The sequence below is a fragment of the Podarcis pityusensis genome (assembly GCF_964106645.2).
Source record: "Podarcis pityusensis genome assembly, chromosome: 9".
In the NCBI taxonomy this organism is placed as follows: domain Eukaryota; kingdom Metazoa; phylum Chordata; class Lepidosauria; order Squamata; family Lacertidae; genus Podarcis; species Podarcis pityusensis.
Window position 1 is genome coordinate 72,917,761 of NC_138034.1, and position 20,639 is coordinate 72,938,399.

General features: G+C 43.9%; 1 protein-coding gene across 1 annotated transcript in view; it reads left to right on the forward strand.

The window, feature by feature from the left end:
- Window positions 1-224: 224 nt before the first annotated feature.
- ATRN (attractin) overlaps window positions 225-20,639 on the forward strand; it is a 158,927-nt gene continuing 138,512 nt past the window's right edge. Inside the window, 2 exon segments of the mRNA XM_081020655.1 lie at window positions 225-422; window positions 428-882. Of these exon segments, the coding sequence (XP_080876781.1) occupies window positions 240-422; window positions 428-882 (638 nt within the window). The 5' untranslated portion in view covers window positions 225-239.

The following is a 20,639-nucleotide window of genomic DNA, read 5'->3' on the forward strand; positions in this document are numbered from 1 at the left end:
TCGGACTTGACAGGTGGGCGGTGCCAAACCTGACGGAGAGCAGCCTCCTCCCCGTTTTGAAGGGCCTGATGGGAGATGTAGTCCGAAAAGTAGCTGCCGGCGACCTGATTGGGCGAGCCTGCTCTCTATCAAATTCGGCACCGCCCACCTGCGCCCAGCCCGAAGCCCCACCCCCTCTCCCCGCTTAGGCGGTTGCCTGGATACCATCCGCCCGCCTCTCTACGACAGAGAAGAACTCTATGGTCTCTCTTTATCCTCGCTCTTCCCCCTCGTCAGGGGCTCCGCTCGGCGCCGACGTCATCGGGAGCGGACACCGGCGGGAGGGGGCGACGCTCCGTCGCTTCCTCCTCCTCCCCCCTCCCCCTCAGAACGGTTGTGTGAGGAGGAGAGCGAGCGCCAGGCAGGCCGCCGCCGCGCTAAGGTTGAGCCTCGCGGGCTTCCGTCGCTCCAGGGAGGAGGAGGAGGAGGAGGCCGCTCCGCAGTAGCAGCCGCCGCCGCAGCAGCAGCAGCCCTCGCCGGCCACCGTCCGCCCGCGCGAAGCTTCTCGGCGGAGCCTCTCACCGCCGCCGCCGCCGCCGCCCGCCCCCTCCCCGGGCTCCATTCTCCTCACTGCCGTCCCTTTTCCCCTCAGGCGATGGAGCGGCGGGGCCGCAGGCGGCGCGGCGGCCTCCTCGCCCTCGCCTGGCTGGCCGCCGTCCTGCTCCTCCTGCTGGGTCCGGCGGCCGGAGCCGGGGTGGGAGCCGGAGCCGGAGCGGCCGCCGAGGCGAAGGAGTGCGACAAGCCGTGCGCCAACGGAGGGCGCTGCCAGCCCAGCACCGGCCAGTGCGAGTGCCCGCCGGGATGGGTCGGCGACCAGTGCCAGCACTGCGGGGGCCGCTTCCGGTGGGTGAGGGGGAGCCCCGGGGGGGGGGGAGGGCGAAGCGGGGGGTCGGGGTCTCTTCGGCCGGGCACGACCCCGGGGAAAGCCTCGGCCCGACCTGCCTCACAGGGTTGGTGTGAGGGTCGGGGAGGTGTGTGCAAATGCTGCGCCTCTCATGGCCGGCTGGCGCCAACCCGCCTTGACATTACCTTCCACAAATCCTGTTCAATTCTGCATAAGATTTCACCCGCAGTCCTGCACACACCTGGGAGCAACTGCAGGTTGGAGTTGTTTCTGGGTGAACGTGCCTCTTATCTACGTGCTTGGTCAAGTCGCCCAGTGACTCGGTCTAGAATAGAAGCAAATAATACTTTTATTCGACTGGCTGAAATGATGAACCTTGGGCATATAGGTACTGCTGCGGGTGACCCCCCTCCTCCAAATACGCACATTTGTTGTTGGCTAAACAGTGAAATCTTTTGTAAGTGCTAGTGAGCTCATATCTGGGAAAATGCATAATGACAAAAAAAGCATTAGGCATGTGTTGGGGGTTGTTGTTGTATAATTATTGATATCCTGACTTTACCCCTGACAGGGACTTGAGGCAGCTTATAGATAAAATAAGAATTGCTAAAAACAGAGAAGAACAATTTTTGTGGGCGACAGAGACCAGGGTGGGTGTGAGGGTTCCCCCCATGTTGCAAATTGCTAGGGGGCAAGGGACTGTGCAATATATAGATGGGGGGGGGTAAGGGGAGAGTGTGCTAAGTTCTGCTCTCTGATGTCTAAATGTGAGGAATTTAGGCCAGGATTGACTAACCCCTGTCCTGGGCAGGGGCTGATGTGACCCCCTAACCACATTTTATTCTCTTGACTTCCCCCTAGACATCACTGATTTCAGCAGTGGGTGCAAAAATAAATTTAAGAAATAATGATGGCACTGGGTGGTTTGAACTCTCTGTGTTCAGCCCTGTGCCCTGATAGGGACACAGATGTCCTCCCCCTTAGTCATTGGACCGATCATTTTATGAATGAGGAATAAGTCTGAAAACCCCCTTCCTTCAGAACAGCTGAGGGAGGGGTGTGGTGCTGCTTTGTGCTTGTAGGTGTGTATGTTTTGCAGATACACCGGCAGGAGAGTGGGTGGTTACACCCAACACTGGCATTCGGCCCCCAAAAGGTTGGCCAAGGGTGAATGTGGCCCTCAGGCCCAGAAAAGCCACCCCTGCTGTAGGTTGCCACAGATAAAAAGAAAAGCAAAAGTAGGAGAATGCATCTTTGGGGTTTCTAGTATGATTTTAAAATGACTTCGGAATGATCACAGGTGAAAATTGCATTCAAAATACATGATGCAAGTAAGTGCTGATGCCTTGGCTGTTTGTTCAGAAGACCAGGAAGTGTCCTGGTTCAGATCTCGTCCCTCCTATGAACTTGTCTGGTGACCTTAGCTCTCATCCTCCCTCTCTTAAATAACATGGGGCTAATACTCACCTCATCTTGCAAGGTAATTACAAAGATTGCAAGGCAACGTCAAGGAGGTGCTTTAAATGCTTTCTATAAATGCTTAGTGTCATCTATGACCAGAAAAACTGAACCAGAGTTTTTTTGCTTGTAGATGACACTAAGCATTTATAGAAAGCATCCCAGAGTAATGGTTAAAAGGTGTGGAAACTGTGAGAAGAGAGTTGATTTAAAGTATATACTGTATTAAGGAATTGCTTTAATAACATAACCCATCTGGACTGCTCAAACTGCCTCATGTATGTTATTTCAGTAATTCTTATAATAACCCTGAGTAGGCCAGTATTATTACTGTCACATTACAGATGAGAGATAGTGGCAGAGAGAGAAAAGGTGCTTTCATGCATGCAGGCATTCCTTTGCTGTGGTGAGACTTGGTTTGTGGACTTTCCAGTGGCTGAGATGTTTAGCCAACATACTGCTCTAGTCCTTAAGTTGGTGACAGTTATGGCTTGGTGATTTTCATGGTGGTGTGGGAAGCGATGTCACAGGGGAGATATCAGAAGAAAACTCGGGCTGAGCTTTTTCCACATAGACCAGTGAGGATTGTGATAATAGCAACAACAAATGTGAAGCTTTGCTGTAACACTAAGATTGCAGTCCTGTACCCACTTACTGGGCACTAAGTCCCACTGAATGTGCATAGGATTGCACTGTCACAAAGGAAATCCTGCCTGGGTTCCCTGAGCAGCTTGATGAACAGAGGCAGGGATGTGTGGTCTCGCAGGAGCTCTCCTCTCCCAGTTGGCTTTGTAAGATCATGTGGAGGAGTGTACAAAGAAGACAAGGATGGAAGCCAGATTGGTGGGCCTGAGTTACTAAGCTGGGGGAAGTCTTTCTGCAGTGGCAGCATTGCCACTGAAAGGTCTGCCAGTTCCTACACATTTTTAAAGGAGGAGTGTGGAAAAGAGGCAAGCAGTGGTTGGTCTATGTGTATTTGTGTTGTCACTGTGTGAAACCATGGCATTTAGTCTTGCTGGTGAGGGCAGAAGGTAACAATTTTGCAAAGACAAGTTCCACAGAATTAACCGTGTGTGCTGCTGCAGACTAAGAGTAATGGGCCATCTTAAAGATGGACATATTTATTATGGCACATAAGCTTTCATAGACTATAGAAGCTATGCCACAATAATTTCATTAGCTTTGCTGCATAGCTTTGCTCTTGTTTCTTGCTAATAGAAGTACTGCATGTGCATTTGTGTGCATGCACATTGAGATACATAGTGGGGAGCTGCAGGATGGATTTGATTTAAATCAAATCTATTTAAATCACAATTTAAATCACTAGGCAGTAAGACTTGATTTAAATCATTTTTTTTTACAGAAAGAATCATTCTTGCTGGTATAATCTTAATATTTACAGCCAGATGAAGGTTTCATTTTTGGAATAATAAAGTTTCAGAGTAGTTTTTACAGTTATATCAAAAATTATTGATTTGGTTATACTGTTGGATATGCATAGACAGATAATTATGGAATTACTGTGAGGCTTAATAAGTTAACTGATTATATTTGGACAACTTTTCTGCTGTACGTTTTTGGAAGGAGAAAAATAATCATTTCCTTAATAAAAATTTAAACAATTTATTTAACTAAAACAATAACATTATAGCATATGCAGTGATTTTATTCTAAAAAAATGTTTAGGGGTACTCTCATTTTGACTCAAGAAAATTACCATTTTATAGTTAAAATCGGGGGGGGGGGGAGACAGTAAATGGACAAAAGTACAAAGATTCAGAAAATGTTTAGGGGTATGCGTACCCCTGCGTCCTCCCAGGAAAAAAAGCACTGAGCGTATATATCCACGTTTGTTAACTGATGTGGTTAAACAATTCTTAAAAAACAACAACAATAAACTTAGACTGAGTTTTAGCACACATGAAAAACTTAAAACAAATCCTTATTTCCCGATGAATAGCCTTTGGACTATAATGTAACTTAAATAGAAAACTATTTTTAGAAGGATCTTTCCTCCAAAAGGATTTCATTTTAAAAATCTGATTTAAATAAAAAAAATCTGATTTATTTCATTTTTTTTTTTAATCATTGATTTTTATCCACCCAGGGGAGCTGAGTTTTAGGAATTTAATGCTTTATTAGGGGCACCATTATTCGCTGCTAGAACCCTAAGTAGGATGGGGTGTGATATATGAATGCGCTAAATGAATAAGAAAAATACGTGGCCTGTAAATTGGTTGACTAGAAGTGTGTGCGGTGACCATTGGTGAAGAACTAAGTGCGCTATGTTTTCCTGTTTACAACAGCCTTGAAAATTAAGTCCCAAATTACTAATACATTAGAAATACCCACCTGCCCAGAAAATGTTATGGCACTTTTTTGGCCCGAAAGAAGAGAGGACCGCATATCTTCTAGTTTCCGAAGGCTTTCTTGCCTGGTGGGGATTCTGACCTACCAGAGGTGAGACAATGAGTTTCTTATTGATGAGAGAGTTCTTTTACCTGATCTCATCTGGCAGGGAGTTTTCTAGAGTTTTTCTGCGCTGATGGGCACAGTTGAGTGTGAGTTGTAAGGTAAGAGGATGGGTTAAAGATTTCACATGGCAGTGGCTGGGCAAGATTCTATGAACCAGTGTGTATTGTGTATGGGTTGAGAACCTGTGAAGCAGGTGAGTGGGAAAGTAGGTTGGTTTGAAAATTTGGTAAAATGAGCCAAAAAGGCATTGATGCTTTTTTTGGCCTGGGTTAAATGAAGATAAATCAGCATGTGTATGTCATTTAGTTAGCTTCCTTTGCCTAGCAGCAGTTCTCAACCTGTGTGTCCCCAGATGTTGTTGGACTACAACTCCCATCATTCCTGAGCTCTGGCCTTTCTAACTAGGGGTGATGGGAGTTGTAGTTCAACAACATCTGGGGACCCACAGGTTGAGAAAGGCTGGCCTAGATGCAATGAAGCAGAGTGGGCAGCTGTGGGTTTCTTGTCATAGCATCATTGTGGGAAAGAGGCATTCTGAGTGCTCGTCTCAGAAGTGCTGTTGTTTTTGTGTTTAGGGCAGGGACTGGAATGAAGTGCTGTTGGTATGGTTCATCTGGGGATAAAGGTAAAGGGACCCCTGACCGTTAGGTCCAGTCGCGGATGACTCTGGCGTTGTGGCGCTCATCTCGCTTTACTGGCCGAGGGAGCTGGTGTTTGTCTGCAGACAGCTTCCGGGTCATGTGGCCAGCATGACAAAGCTGCTTCTGGTGAACCAGAGCAGTGCACAGAAATTCCATTTACCTTCCCGCTGGAGTGGTACCTATTTATCTACTTGCACTTGATGTGCTTTCGAACTGTTAGGTTGGCAGGAGCAGGGACTGAGCAATGGGAGCTCACCCCATCGCGGGGATTTGAACCGCCGACCTTCGGATCGTCAAGTCCTAGGCTCAGTGGTTTAGACCACAGCACCACCTGCGTCCCAGCCCTGGGGATATAGTCAGGCATTAAAAAATATATCTGGTACAAATAGGACAAAGCAAAGAATTAGAACTCAATGGGAACTCACAAAGCAGACTTCTGTGCATGCAGTGGAACTTTCTCTCCTCTCTTGTTCCCTTCAGCCCTCCTTGCACCCTCAAAATCATCTCTGGAGGGTTGAGAGACCCTCCAGAGCAGATTTTGTGGGTATGTGCAGAGGGGAGAGGAGAGGAAATGGAAGTCAAGATGCACCATTGGAAGTAGACATGTGAAGCTGTGGCTGCAGTCCAATGGCTGTGTTGCCAGGATGTGAATTACATGCCTGTGCTATGCTGATAGTGAAGATTATGTTTTCTAAAGCATTTGAAAGGAATTACTTACTTTGTCAGACAAACCCAATGATTAATAGGGTTGCCTTTTTAAAAAACAAGGTATGTCTGTGGTTTACCAGTCTAAGAAAAAGAGAAGAGTTCAGCATGAAATCTTAATTCAATATGTCTCATACTGAGAGTGTGATGCTAAGGTGAGGTCCATTTACTGGTAGTCCCTGGAGAAAGGGGCTTGTGTGACTGAACCTTTCCGTAGGTGGGTGAAATGAAGCAAGGCAGTATATTAGAGTACTAGGGTGCTACTCACTTTGGGTTATAGTGACAGTATGTTAGATCACCTCGGTTTATAATGGCCTAGCAGTAAGTGACAATTGTTGCTTGGGAATTCTAAGAGGGAAAAGAAATCACTGCAGCGAACCTTCCTGATTCAAAATGATGTACAAATGTATCCAAACACAGAAAAAAACCCATGCACTCCTTGATCTGAGGTACCATCGTGCAACATTTGGCTATAATTTCTTACAAAGTTTCCAAATGCATAGAGAAGAGAGAAGCAACTTTCCAAAATGTGTAGTGGACGGACCAGCTGAGTAGAGAGCGGACTTCCAGATGTTATTTAAAGGCTGGATGCTTTTGCATGTATTGTGGTTCAGAATGTATTTATGCTGTTCCAAGTGGGTCTGTATTGCAGAACTAGGACACTACTGAAAGGATCTTTTTGTGTTATCTGGGACACCCTCTCTTAAGGGAATCTTGATTTGGGGTGATGGCACAGTAAACATACATGTTTATGTGGTTGTATTCGTGATGATTCTTCCTTCCTCTTATATCACATGATCTGTTAAAATAGATGCTGGCCTCCTTGCATCACAATACATGCATTTATTCAAGGGTGATTGCGCTGTAGGGGAAGATGCAGTTGCCAAGCCCTAAGGACCAGTGTAAGGACAGGGCACAGAGTCGTCCTTAATCGGGAAGCTACGTTTCCCCATGAGTTGCCTGTGGGAAGAATTACGGAGTGGGTTCTTTGATCAGCATTGTAGCCGTGATCATGGGATAGTAGGCTTGCCTTAAGTGGATGGAGTTGTTGTTGCAAAGGTGATGAATTGTGTGTGCGGGTCATTAGAAAAGTTGCTCAGACGTTTATCCCAGTCAGTAAAGGTTTCATGGCACATCGGTGCTGGAACAGGGGTGGCATCTGTGTTTTTTGGTCGGTATTAATTTGTGAGACAAAGAATAGCTTTTAAAATGCTTTGTCCCTCGCTCCCGCCAAATTATTTCTCTACATAACTAGGTGACAGAATGTTGGTGCAGAAAAGCTTACTTTAGTAATATATGCTGTGATGCCTTTAAGGTCATAGTGTGACTTGATTACTTAATCCTCAAGTGAGAATGAGACAGATATGTTGTGCTGTCCTTCCCTCTATTAGCATTGTTCACTGGTTCGTGAGTGATGATTCTTATGTAGCCAAAATGGTGGTACCCATGCACAAGAAGAAGGTGTCTGCATGCTGGGAAACCAAAGAGGGCAGAAATCTCCCAGCATGGGCCCGTGAGTGAACCACATACATTCCTCACTTGCTTCTGTGCCCATTTCAGCTTGCTGTGATCTGACCTTCTGTGAAGTGTGTGTCAATATACTCCTTTTCTGCGAAGTGTAGGATGGGGAGGGGAATTGGAGATGCAGGCTTTATTACTGTGGATGAAGGTAGATTCCCAGCCCTCTAGTGCTCAGATAAGAAGGGAGAGGCCGTGGTAGGTCTCTGACTCACTTGGTCCTATACAACAAATACTATTATTCATTAGCCAGTGGTGTTGTCTGTTATTGAATTAAACTTTGGTCCTGGAAGTAATTCCTTTATTTGCAGGTAACCATACAAAATCAGGCTTTAATGGCAGGTGTCTCTAGTTTGTGACAAATACTGTTGAGTAACAAAAGCATCCACGTAGCTTGTTCTTATTTTAGAGGCCTGCATTTTGCTTTAGGATACAACTCTGTTGCCAGAACTAGCTTGAATATTGATAGCCTTGCAATGATGCATTTGGGTTGCTATTTGTCTGGCTTTGCATTACAGCAACAGCCTTGAAGGTTATATGCAGGACTGTGTGGGTTCTCCTGGGCAGATGAGTTAAATTATTTTGCCATCTTCTTATGAATAATAAAGTGCTTCTGAGCTATTTAGAACTCGGTAATTTACACTTTATGGAGGCAGGTGTGTATTCATTGTGCTTATGTCGTCTCCTATGAGTGTGAAGGAGAGGTAGACCTCTCCAGACATGCAGTAAAGTACATCGTGTCTGGGGGAGCTGTGACCAAAAAGGGGGCAGAAAAAGGCTGCCTGAGCAAACCTGATAATGTTATCTCTAGTTTTATGTACTAACTTTTAAAAATGTGGCTGTATTGTGCACATATTTTGTAAGTTCTTGCTCTGAGTCCTGCAAGACCTTCTTTTTGCCTAACCTATTTCCTTCTGACCTTGGAGGACAGGGTCCTATACAAACCCCAACTGCAAAGGTGGGTGCTGAAGGTACAAGAGGCCATCTTGCTGTGACTCCTGCCAGACCTTCTCCCTGCATTTTCTGGCCTATTACCACCTGGCCTGGAGGGTGGACCTGACTGATTTCAGCTACAAATGGGAGCTTTGGCTGCTTAGGATGCCTAAAGACCATTAGGGAGGGGTTTTCCTTAAGCTTTGTTGCCAGGGTCAAGGTTTAGTTCTGGAGCTGCATTATTATTATTTTTTGCTGCCTGCATTATGCTCTTGTATTTTTCTTCTTAGACCTTAGTATGAGCCATTAGTGGATTGTTTTAATTTTGTTGCGTCATTGGAGATGTTTTCATAAGCTTGTTTAAACGTGAAGTCTTGCCAGTGAATTACATAAACTTTTCAGTGTTATCAGCTGCTTGAGCAGGGTTTACTTTGCAAAGGTGGTGTACGAATAAACAATGATGGAAAGTTGCTTTGAAAGCCTCTTAGGGCTATAAATATTCAAAATAAATAAACCACAGCAGTCCAGCGAATCCGTGGAGGTGTACCGCTCTCTTTCATGCTGAAGGTGCTCTCTGTAAGAAACCTGAGTGTACACAGAGCAGACACACCTGCGGACATAAAGTATGCATTGGATCTATGAAGGTCAGGTTGATTTAAACCATCTCAAAGGGAAGAAAAATGGGAACAGTTTTAAATCAAGCTTCCCAATTTGAAATCCATACATTTCGTGAACAAGCATGAATACTAGATGGGTTTTGTAACAATTAAAACATCTTGGAGTACAGCCAGATACAACCTAGGAGCATAATCAATGTTTTTGGGCCAGGTGCCTTTTTCATGACAGAATTATGGCTGCTTAGAGACGAGACAGAGACTTGTTTGGCTCTCTCCACCTGTGTTAAAGTGGAAGCCAGTTCTCCTGTATATGTGCAAGAATGCCGAGTGAGTGGAATGTGGAAGCGCCAGTCGTTGGAACACTTATTGACAGTAAGCACTGTTGAACAAAGTGGGACTAATTTCTGAGCGCTTGGGCAGAAGAAATAGGGTTGTAGAATTCACAGTTAGCACTTAAAGCTTTCCGACGACAAGAGATGGTAGCTAATGAGTAAAGGAGTGTTTCTCTGTGAAATAGAATATTGCATGGATGTTTACTTTCCATATGTATTTATAAGTTCAGAACTGACATTGCAGAACTCAGGACGTTGGAGGGAATTACCGTATTTTTCGCTCTATAAGACGCACCAGACTACAAGACGCACCTAGTTTTTGGAGGAGGAAAACAAGAAAAAAATATTCTGAATCCCAGAAGCCAGAACAGCAAGAGGGATCGCTGCGCAGTGAAAGCAGCAATCCCTCTTGCTGTTCTGGCTTCTGGGATAGCTGCGCAGCCTGCATTCGCTCCATAAGACGCACACACATTTCCCCTTACTTTTTAGGAGGGAAAAAGTGAGTCTTATAGGGCAAAAAATACGGTAAATAGGAGCATAAGATCCATTTGTATGGGCTCAGGTAGTTGAGTGGTGCTTCTGAGAAAGGAGTGTGCTGTCAGTTGCAGCATGGTTACCTTTACCTGAATACATGTATTTTAGGTGACTACACAGTCTCCCTAGTGTCTACTCTGTTTTTATTCTGCAGTACTGAAGTGTTGTGCAGAGTCTGGCTGTCTCGCAGCAGCTTGGGACTTGGAGGAAGTTGAATGCAAGTCACATGTTTGTGTTGGATGATTGCCTCTGTATTTATGCTTTTAAAATACATGCCTTTTGTATGCCATTGCATGCCTAAGGCTGCAGTCTGATGTACCCTTACATGAATAAGTCCCACTAAACTCAGCAGTTCTTTTTTTTTTAGTGAATATGACTCAAAACACAAACATTCCCCCCAAAAATTTTGTGAAGGCGTCCGTACATGCAAAGAAACCTGCAAATCAGATGTGGGGAGAAGAGTGAAAATGATTTAGTGGGATGCAATTACAAGGTATTTTATAAGAAAGGAAAATGTCTTTCATTAAGTTAATGGAAGGAGTTATAGATGAATATTACACAGCTTCTGTAGCTGAAATGTGCTGAGTGCTACATTAAAAATAATTAATCTTGGCCTCAGAGTATGGTGTTGGATCGTTTTCATTCGGAATAAAATCTAGCATCTACTGCAAGAAATTGGAACACCTTACCCAAATAAGCAAAACATGCTCTGCCATTAAATTTACTTTAGAGCACCAAAAGTGTAAAAACATTGGAAGTATCTTTAGAACTTGTTTTGCAGCAAGGAAAAAAAGTGCTACAAGGTACTTGGCAACTCTGTGTAGATTCTTGAATGGCCAAGCTAGTTGTGATGAGGAGATGGTTAGTCTCATTCCAAAAAGAAGAAAAAGAAAAAAGACTTCCAAAACAGCCCCTCCAAAACCGTAAGTTGGAATCCCTGAATCCGCTTGCCCCCCTGCAAGCTGCACTTTTAGCTCCTGGGAGGGGAGAACATAAGTACTGATGCTGTGCCTTTTATGGGAATTTAGATTAGGACAAGGGTAAAGGAAGGTAGGGACGCGGGTGGCGCTGTGGTCTAAACCACTGAGCCTTTTGGGCTTGCCGATCAGAAGGTCGGCGGTTTGAATCCCCGTGACAGGGTGAGCTCCCATTGCTCAGTCCCTGCTCCTGCCCACCTAGCAGTTTGAAAGCATATCAAAGTGCAAGTAGATAAATAGGTACTACTCCGGCGGGAAGGTAAACGGCATTTCTGTGCCCTGCTCTGGTTTCGCCAGAAACGGCTTAGTCCTGCTGGCTACATGGCCTGGAAAAATTCTTCGGACAAACGCTGGCTCCCTCAGCCTATAGAGCGAGATGAGCGCTGTAACCCCAGAGTCGTTCGTGACTGGACTTAACTGTCAGGGGTCCTTTACCTTTACCTTTTAAAGGAGAAGAGGGTCAAACACCTTTTTACAGCGGGCTGCTTATCTAATCTTCAAAGCGGCAGCATGTGGCTTCTAATTCAACAAAGAAACACTTTCCCACTGCATCTGGTTTGACCCATAATCTCAGATTTTATAGTAATACCTTTTACATAGGGTCATATTTATGCATGCTATGTTTTCACTTTGTCACATGCATCTGATCGTCTGATTTTTATTTTGTGTACTTCTGCTACGCAAAATAGATTGAAAAGAATAGTTAATTTTTCTTTTCTTAAAAAAGATATTAATTGCAGACAGTAACTTCCTTTGTGTCTGATCAGATATGCAAAAAATAACAAAATCAACTTTGCTGCTTCTAATTCTTGTAGGTAGCAAATGGCCCAGCAGAATTGTGACCTTTTACAAATTAACTCTGTTCTTTGAGGCAGAAAACCTTGTTCCATATGATAAATGCAGTTTATACTGCTTCAGGATTACCTCCACTCCAGCTCTTAAGTCAAGCTTGACAAGGCCGAGGTGACAGAAGCAGGAGACTTTTGAGTGTGTGAGCCTTGGCTGCATGGACTTCCTCACCATCCAGCATGAGCCTTAGCCAGACCATTCAGTTTTCATCCAATGCACATTTCTCCCTCTCTGTTAGGGAACTTCATACTAACTTTCAGTGGCTAAAATAGTTAGCCAAAGGGTACAAGACATTCTAAGGAATGCATTTTGGACATAACAGTGCACATTTACCATCATAGTTTGTGCTACTTTGGCAGATTTTTGCTTCAAGTTACTGCATGTGCTCAGCTCTTGTCTATAATGTCAGGGAGGGGCGCTTTCCACAGACTCCACCAGTTGAATCTTTGAGACCGAAGGCCTTTGTCCTGACCAGGACACAGCTGGTGGATCTCTTGTATGTGTTTGCCAAGTCTAGGAATGCACCACTGCTTGAAAGAAATGTATTGTGACTGCTAGCTCAAAGCTTCTTGCTTTTTCCTTCGTCTACCCTGTCCCCTTAAATACCCTTTCTCCCTGCACAGGCTCTCTGCCGCCACAGAGATGTTTACCCTAGTTTGTTGCAGTGAAGACATTCTTGGGTTCTCAGCAGAGTTATATCCCAGTGGATTGTTTGCTCTTGGGCTTCCTGGCTGCTGCTTAATTTCTGGGAAACATAACTTTAGGTGAACCATAATAAAACCAGTGATACTTCTTTGGGGTCATGTGTGTGGTGCTTACTACTTTTGTCTCCTTAGTCTGAGCTCCTGCAAAGTCCTAATACGGTAGGTGAAGTAGTGTCCTAACAGCCTTTGTGTATTAAAAGTCACTGCCACCCTGTGCCAGACTACTGCGCAGACTGCTTTTTTTTTTTAGTAGTTCCTGCACTCATAACAAGCTTCTCTTGTCACTAGCTGCTCCCAGCTGCATGTGATTTCATGTATTGCATGCCTGAAACCAATCTTGATCCCATCTGCTTTTCCTGTGCCTATTTTCTGTTCATTCACTAGAAAACCCCCAGAACAACATCCTTCCCTATCCCTCTTCAATAAACTTCAAAGACATCTGTTTATTCACATTTCAAAAATACAGTATGGACCTATTCATTTATACAAGTAGTTAACATCCTGAGGGATCTAATCAAACCCCCTGCAATGCAGGAATCACACCTAAAGTATATCTGGGAGATGGCCATCCAAGCTCTGCTTAAAAACTGCCAGAAAGTTCTTCCTGGTGATTAGTTGGATATTCCTTTCTTGTCATTTGGTTCTATTGTTTTGGGCCCTACCCTCCAGAGCAGGAGAAAACAAGCTTGCGCCATCTTCCAGGTGACATCCCTTCAGATAGTTGAAGATGGCTTTCATATCTCTTCTCAGTTTCCTCTCTCCCACATCAAACATGCCTAACTCCCTCAACTGTTCCTCATAAGGCTTGGTTTCCAGATCCTTGATCATCTTGGTCATCCTTCTCTGTACACCTTCCAGCTTGCGGCATCCCACTTCTCGTTTTTCCCCAGGATGATGAGAAAACATAATGAGCCCTGTCGGATTTGGTCAGTCAACCAACTACAAGTCCACCTAACGGTTACCTCATATAGCCCACATTTTACCAGCTTCTTTCCAAGAATATCATGGGATATTTTTTGCCAAAACCAAGATATACTACGTCCACTGCATTCCCCTGATCCACCAAGCTTGTAATACTTGTTTCTGAGAAACCTATGCTGGATTTAGCAATCCCAGCATCCTTTTCTAAGTCTTCACAACTGACCGTTGAATTATCTGTTCTGGGACCTTTTCTGGTATCTACGTCAAGCTGACTGGTCTTTAGTTACTTGGGTCCTCTTTCCCCACCTTTTTGAGGATGGGGACAACCATTGCCATTGTCTGTAGAGACCTCACCTGTTTTCCAAGAATTCTTGAAGGTTATAGACAGGCTCTGAGATTATACCTTCAAGCTCCTTTAGTATCCTTAGCTGCAGTTTATCAGGCCCTGGAGAATTGTTCCCTTACCACCTGGAGAGGTTCCCTTACCACCTCTTTTCCTATCTTGGGTTCCCTCCTTGGGCACTGCTTTTCTTTTGGGTTAAGACATGCATACATGTGGCTAGTATTCTTTCATCGATTTCAGCCAATATGGGCTGTTCCATGATTCTATGCTTTGTTGACATATGAAGAAGTGATGAGCTCAAGTGCACCTGCCTCCTAGCTTGCCCAGCAACAGAGGAAACTTCTAGCTTCTAATACCAGTTTCCCCCACTGTAATAATAATAATAATAATAATAATAGTCCAAATCAGGAGATTGATTTAAGTGCTGAGTGCAAACCAGGATTCATAAGGAGTCTTTAAACCAAAATTTTCTAGTTCAGATGTTGAGGTAACTGTCCTTTTAAAATCTCGGATATCTCCTCTGCCGCTAGATAAAGGGCCTGTTTGCACTTGAGAGTTTTTTTGCATACCAGCAAACCATGGTTTGTTGAAGCAGCATGTTGCTTTTGAACCAGACTTCTGTATTCCATAATTTTGCTTTTACTGCTTGTAATGTATGTGAGCCCTACTGGGAACCCTCTTGGTTGTGAGAAACAATTATGCTTCTTTCCCTTACAACAGTCCCCTTGGAGGTAATAATTCATTTTTGTAAACTTGCCTGCTGTCTGTGTTGGATAAGAATAGCCGCCTAGGCTGGGAAGTGCTTGTAAATGGTAAAATATAACTGATTTGTGTCTGTTTTTCAGCCATCAATGTGCAATAAATGACTAACGTAGATTGTCTGCCCACACATAGCTAGTAATTTTTTGTAGGCTTTTAACCTTTTGTTAAGCCCATGATGCATCTTTGAACATATTGCACAGATAACTTTGGGCATGCAGCTGCTTCACATCTGCTATGTATATCTAGCACAATGTGTATTGTTGGCTGTATGTAGCGTAGTAATAGTCCTGTAGTCTTTTTCTTCTTCCTTTGATCAAAGGCTGCAGTCTAAACAACTTATACAGTAATGTGTTAGGGCAGAAGCGATCCATCCATAAATGCTTCCCCAACGTAGTTTTCAGTAATGACTTCCATAGGGAGAAATCCTGCTGTGCTGTGCAAATACCCGCGTGAAAGATTCAGGGCTTTTAGGTGTTGATGCTTTCTGTACTTGGTGAAGGCATACTCTTCCCTCACTTCCAAGCAAAATCCACAAATGTCTTTTGAATTTTTATTTGGCTTTTGAATGAGCTGTGCCATCTGAGGAAGAAAAGAGGAACTTTTGTGGAAAATGTAAAGGAAAGGGTTTTCTCCTGTCTTTCAAGTCTGAGTAGACCAGCTGTGCAAGGAGGCTCTCGGGTAGAGTGCCACCACACTTCCTGCATGTTTCCTGTGCATAGACATGAAGCCCAGTGGTGCATGCCCAGAGAGAACCTGCCTTTCATCCATCTCCTGCTGGCGCTCAAGGTAGCTTGCTTTCCTCCTTCGCATGCCACTGATGAACACAGGTTCCGTGAAACCACTCGAAGGGTTGTATTGAGCTTCTTTGCATCATTAGATTTTTTTAACCCAGATACTGGTGTTTTGTATACTGGTCCTTAAACTATTAGTGGACCACAGTTGGCCTGTGTGGTATGTATTAGCCAGACAATATGTAGAGAGTTTGGATCAGGCCCTCTAATCGATGTAGTTGCCTATTAACCTACAATGTATTGTTCTTTTAGTGAAATATGTTGGCTATGATTATCCAGATGCGTGTGCGTTTATATAAATCTTGTGGGATAATAACCTATTATTCCTGTCAGTCCATTTCTGAGCTCAGTTCAGAGTGTTGATGTCAGCCTTCAAGGCTCTAATATCAGCCTCCGCCCAGTGTTCGTGCCCTTGAGGTTTTGAGGCTACACAGGTTTTGAGGTTTTTGTGGCTATCAGCCTCACACATCTTGACCAATCAGGAAGGATAAAAAGTTGTAGTCCAAAACAAATTAATGGCATGTTGAAGACGGGTACTCTACATGACTTACCAGGGCTCTGAATGCAACGCTTAGCTTCTTGCATCCTTCCTGTACATTGAGGTCACCAATTGACACTGTTCTTGGGTGCTTCTGGCATCTGAAGTGATGCGGATGGGGACTGGGGAAAAGGGCTTTTTAAAAATTGTGGTGCTTTAAATGTTTTAGGCTTGTCTGTTGTTTGTTTTGTTACCTTCTGTGTTTCAGCAGATGGGCTATTGCACAAGGAGCATCTTAGCCATAGGGTGAGTTGCAGTAATTGAGCATACTGTCCTGAGAAATGCAGGTGTTGCTGCACATCAACTGGCTAGTCTGTCCTGTTTTCGGGAAGAAATGACTTCCTTATGCTCTTGAGCTTGGAAAAGATGTTGAAGAATCCATGAGGATGTATGCTGATCTCAAAAGTGTTCATAGAGGAGTGGGATAGCTGATATACCCATTTTCTGTCTTCTCTAGGTAGGCTTCATTTATGTAGAAGAGTTCTGTTTTGTTTCATCTGCTTGGGAAGTGAGTGGTTTCCATGAGAAAGTGAGACAGGACAAGAGTCCCTTGCATAACAAGATGAGTAAGGTACAAGGATGACTGGCCGGTGCTGTCGCCCCACCGGGTAGCAAGCTGTAGCAGTGGTTAATGTTGGGCTGTAAGTTAGCTGGAGGAGGGGAAGGAGCTGGAGATTGAAGGCAGGAACACTAACAGGGAACTGCAAGCAGTAGCACAAGATCAGAACCATTAAGCCCAATTGCCTGCTTTGTTGGTTGGTCAGCCAGAATTTATGGACCCCTGCTAAAAGGGTAGTCAGAATGGACCCTGTTGCCGTTACCTATGCCACTAGAGGCTTGTGTAACCACTAATTTGGAACACCCTGACCCAGCTCATTAGCTGGAGTCATCTAACCTTTGGTTTGAGCCCTGGCTTCTGTCTAACTTTAATCTCAAAGGGCATACATATTGCAAAATAGGCCCAACTCGGGAGTTCTCTCTTGCAGTCAGATCACAAGTGAAAGCATCCCTCTGTCCCAGTTAAGGTCAGACAGGTAAAAAGTATCATGCCTCTTCTCATCCTGTTACTCCATGTTTATTGTGGAACAGTTTCCAGGAGGGCAAAATCCACCTTGAAAGCTTAGTTGATCAATCTTACAGCACAAGGTTGTGTTCTCCAATTCGTCACCTTTTTGTGAGATTCAGTTTTGTTTCTGTAGTTACAAATACAGTTTGGAGCTGCCTCTGTTTGGCTGAGGGCATTTCCCTAACATCTCTTAGTGCAGATCAGGGGGAATTCCTAACACACTTGAATCCTTGTCCTTCTGATATGAAAGGATGCTGGTGGCGCTGTGGTTTAAACCACTAAGCCTCTTGGGCTTGCTGATCGGAAAGTTGACGGTTCTAATCTGTGCAACGGGGAGCATTCCTGTTGTTTTGTCCCAGCTCCTGCCAACCTAGCACTTTGAAAGCACACCAGTGCAAGTAGATAAATAGGTACTGCTGCAGTGGGAAGGTAAACGGCATTTCTGTACACTCTGGTTTCTGTCATGGTGTTTCCGTTGCACCAGAAGCGGTTTAGTCATGCTGGCCACATGATCTGGAAAGCTGTCTGTGGACAAGCGCCAGCTCCCTTAGTCTGAAGCGAGATGAACACTGTACCCCATAGTCGCCTTTAACTGGAATTAACCGTCCAGCGCTCCTTTACTTTTGTATTTTACCTTCTGATATGAATGATGAGGGAAGATGCCCTTGGTAAAAACAGAGGGTTTTGTGGGCTTTGAAAAAGCCGAGAAAATCCTTTGTTAATCCTGTTTTTGTTTTGTTTTTTAAAAAATCCAGATTAGAAGCATCAGTGTTTCCATCATTGCTAATTGTTCCTGCCTTTAGAATGTTTTCCTACCTAACCAGATATTTGTTTCCACAATGTAGTGTTAATCATTAACTAATCTGCATTGAGATCTTTTAAAAGCCTTGAAGATCTATGACAGTAGATAGAATCTAAACCAAATCTTAATTCTGAATCTGAATAATTTACAGTTAACATAGTGACTATAATCCTATATGCGCTAAGATAAAAGGGCTCAGTTGAATTCAGCGGGATGTATTTTTGAGTGAATCAGTGGAGTCCTGAATTATCATATCTTTCAACTTCCAAGTTTGTTTACTCAATGATACTGATAATTTCACATTCTGTATAAACATCAGAATCTGTTTGTAATAGTCAGAGGTAGTTGAACTGAAATTCTATTTATACTTTCCTCCTATTAGGACAAAAAGAACCTCCCAGGATTAGCTGCAGAATAAAACACCGTGCAATGCAATCACAAATTTCAAATAAATAATAAAACTAATCAGTAATAATAAAACACCTATCAGATAGGACTTTAGGGCTTCCTTACATGCCTGCAACTATGGGAATTGACAGTCTGCAGCTGGCAGTGTATTCTTGAGGTTTGGGGCCTTTGCAGAACAGCCCCACTTCCTTGTGCTTGCCAACTATTTTTGGACTTGGCTGTGGGAAAGGGAACTCCATTGCTGATTGTAACATATGGGCAGGCTGTTAGCGGGTTAAGGTGATATTTCAGGTAAATCAGACCAAAATCATTTAAGACTTTAAGGGAGAGAGGGAGAGGGGACTGCCAGAACTCTCACCAACCAGCATAATTCTGTGGTGATGGCTGATGGGAGCTGTGGTCCAGCAACTTCAACAGGGTACCATGTTGCCTACTGCTTCTTTAATATCCAGTACTGTACTGTTTCAATTGGGCTTGGAAATGCACTGGCAACCAGTGCAGGTAGGTGTTACGTGAACTGCCTGCCTGACTCCCACCAGGACTCTGGGGGCAGGATTCTGTACCAGCTGATGTTTCTAAAGGCCTTTAAAAGGAGGCCTCCAGTTAGTGCTGACTCCATGAACATTCCAAAACTGCAGACTTTGCCTTGGGAAGCAGCACAGCACCACTGAAAACCAGCTGTAAATCTCAGACTTCTGGATAGTTTTAACTTCTACATGGGGGGGGGGGCGCGGAATTTGAACTTGGAGGCTTCCCATGGGCTATGAGATGAAACCAGAGTTCCCCAGAACCACCTTCTGAGATTGCTCCTCCAGGAAGGACCACAGGAACACAGTGCTTCCCAAGCTCCACCCAGATAAACAGTTCAGTGGCATAGAAAGTCTCTGAGAAAGGTCTAGGGGAATGAACAGGATTGCACTTCTACACCTGTTATCTAGCATAAGTTATTCCCAAGTGTGACCAAGGCTGTTTTTGTCCCAAAGTCAGGCCTGAAGCTGGATTGGAATGGATCTAAATCAGTATTATTCAATGCACATTTTAATAGGAAAAACACTCTATAAGGTGTACTAAGTGTGATATAAATGTCATATTTGGACTTTTTAGTAGGAATATTTGTAAACGCTTCAAGATTCGACAACTTGCCATTAATTTTTGAAGGGGAAAAATTAAGTCACCAAAAACTGTTAACATACTAATTTTAGTATTTAAATTTTTTATTTTTCTATATCTGAGGAGTTGTGCATGTGTTCTTCTGAGTAGGGACAGTAATCTGCAAACAGTTGCAACTCTTGAGTTTAGAATTGACTAGCATAGCCCGCCTCGACTTGTATTGTCTTTGTTATGTTTTTATGAAACAGCGCATTTCTAAAAGTGGAACATTTTCTGCAGAGAAATACAGCAGTGGAAAACATTCCACTTTGCATCATTGGCATAGCTTTTTGTTTATCATGTGCCCTATCAGTCATGGATGCTCATTATCACCATAGAGACACACAATTTCCTCTAGGAGGCTGTGGTGCTTCCAAAAGTATAAAATGTTAATGCTTGAGCGTGCCTAACATCAGCTGCTGTGACTTCACTGGTAGATATGGGGAATGCTGAACAGTGGAGGTTTCTTGTGGAAACATACTTTAAAATTCCCTACGAGAGCTATCCATTTTCAGTGTATAACCTGCAGTGTCTTGGAAGCTATGAAGGTGAGTTTAACTAATGGTCTTGAAATGCAAGAGCAATCGTTACAATATGCTGTTTCCTGTGGGCTCTTGCCATTAAAGGGCAGTCATAAGTCTTTGGGCCCATATGAGTGTTGATGGTGTTTCATTTCACTTTCTGCTTTTGCATCTATTTTTTGTGCTTCCTGTTGCACATGAAATTGCTTTACAATCCCATTTAAGAAGGCCACTAGCCTTCCTTTAATGAAATGTCCTCCTTTAGAATTGCTTGCTTATCTGTCCTCTTTTGCACCCATCACCGCAGTAAGCTTAGTACTTGCAATATTCACAAACTGGGTTTGTAATCTCCATCTGATATGAGTCTGCCTTGCAGATTTGTACCATGTATTTCCCTGCTTCTTCTCCTCTGTCAAGTTTTTTTTTTTTTTGAGCCCTCCTTGCTCTGATCTTTATCTTGCTCCCTCAGCTGCTGAATTGTTAGTAAATAAATTGTCTGGAGAAACAAGTGCACTCGGTTCTTGTCAGATGGCTTGAATTGGTCTCTCCCGCCCACTTTTTCCACATTAATTTGCAAATATTTAGATGAGCGTACTGAAACACTAGTGAAATGGCATTCATAAGTGGCCATTGTTCACTTTTTGATACGGTGACACAAGAAAAATGAAAATGAGGCAAGGCACTTGCGGTTAGTATTCAAACTGTGTAGTAA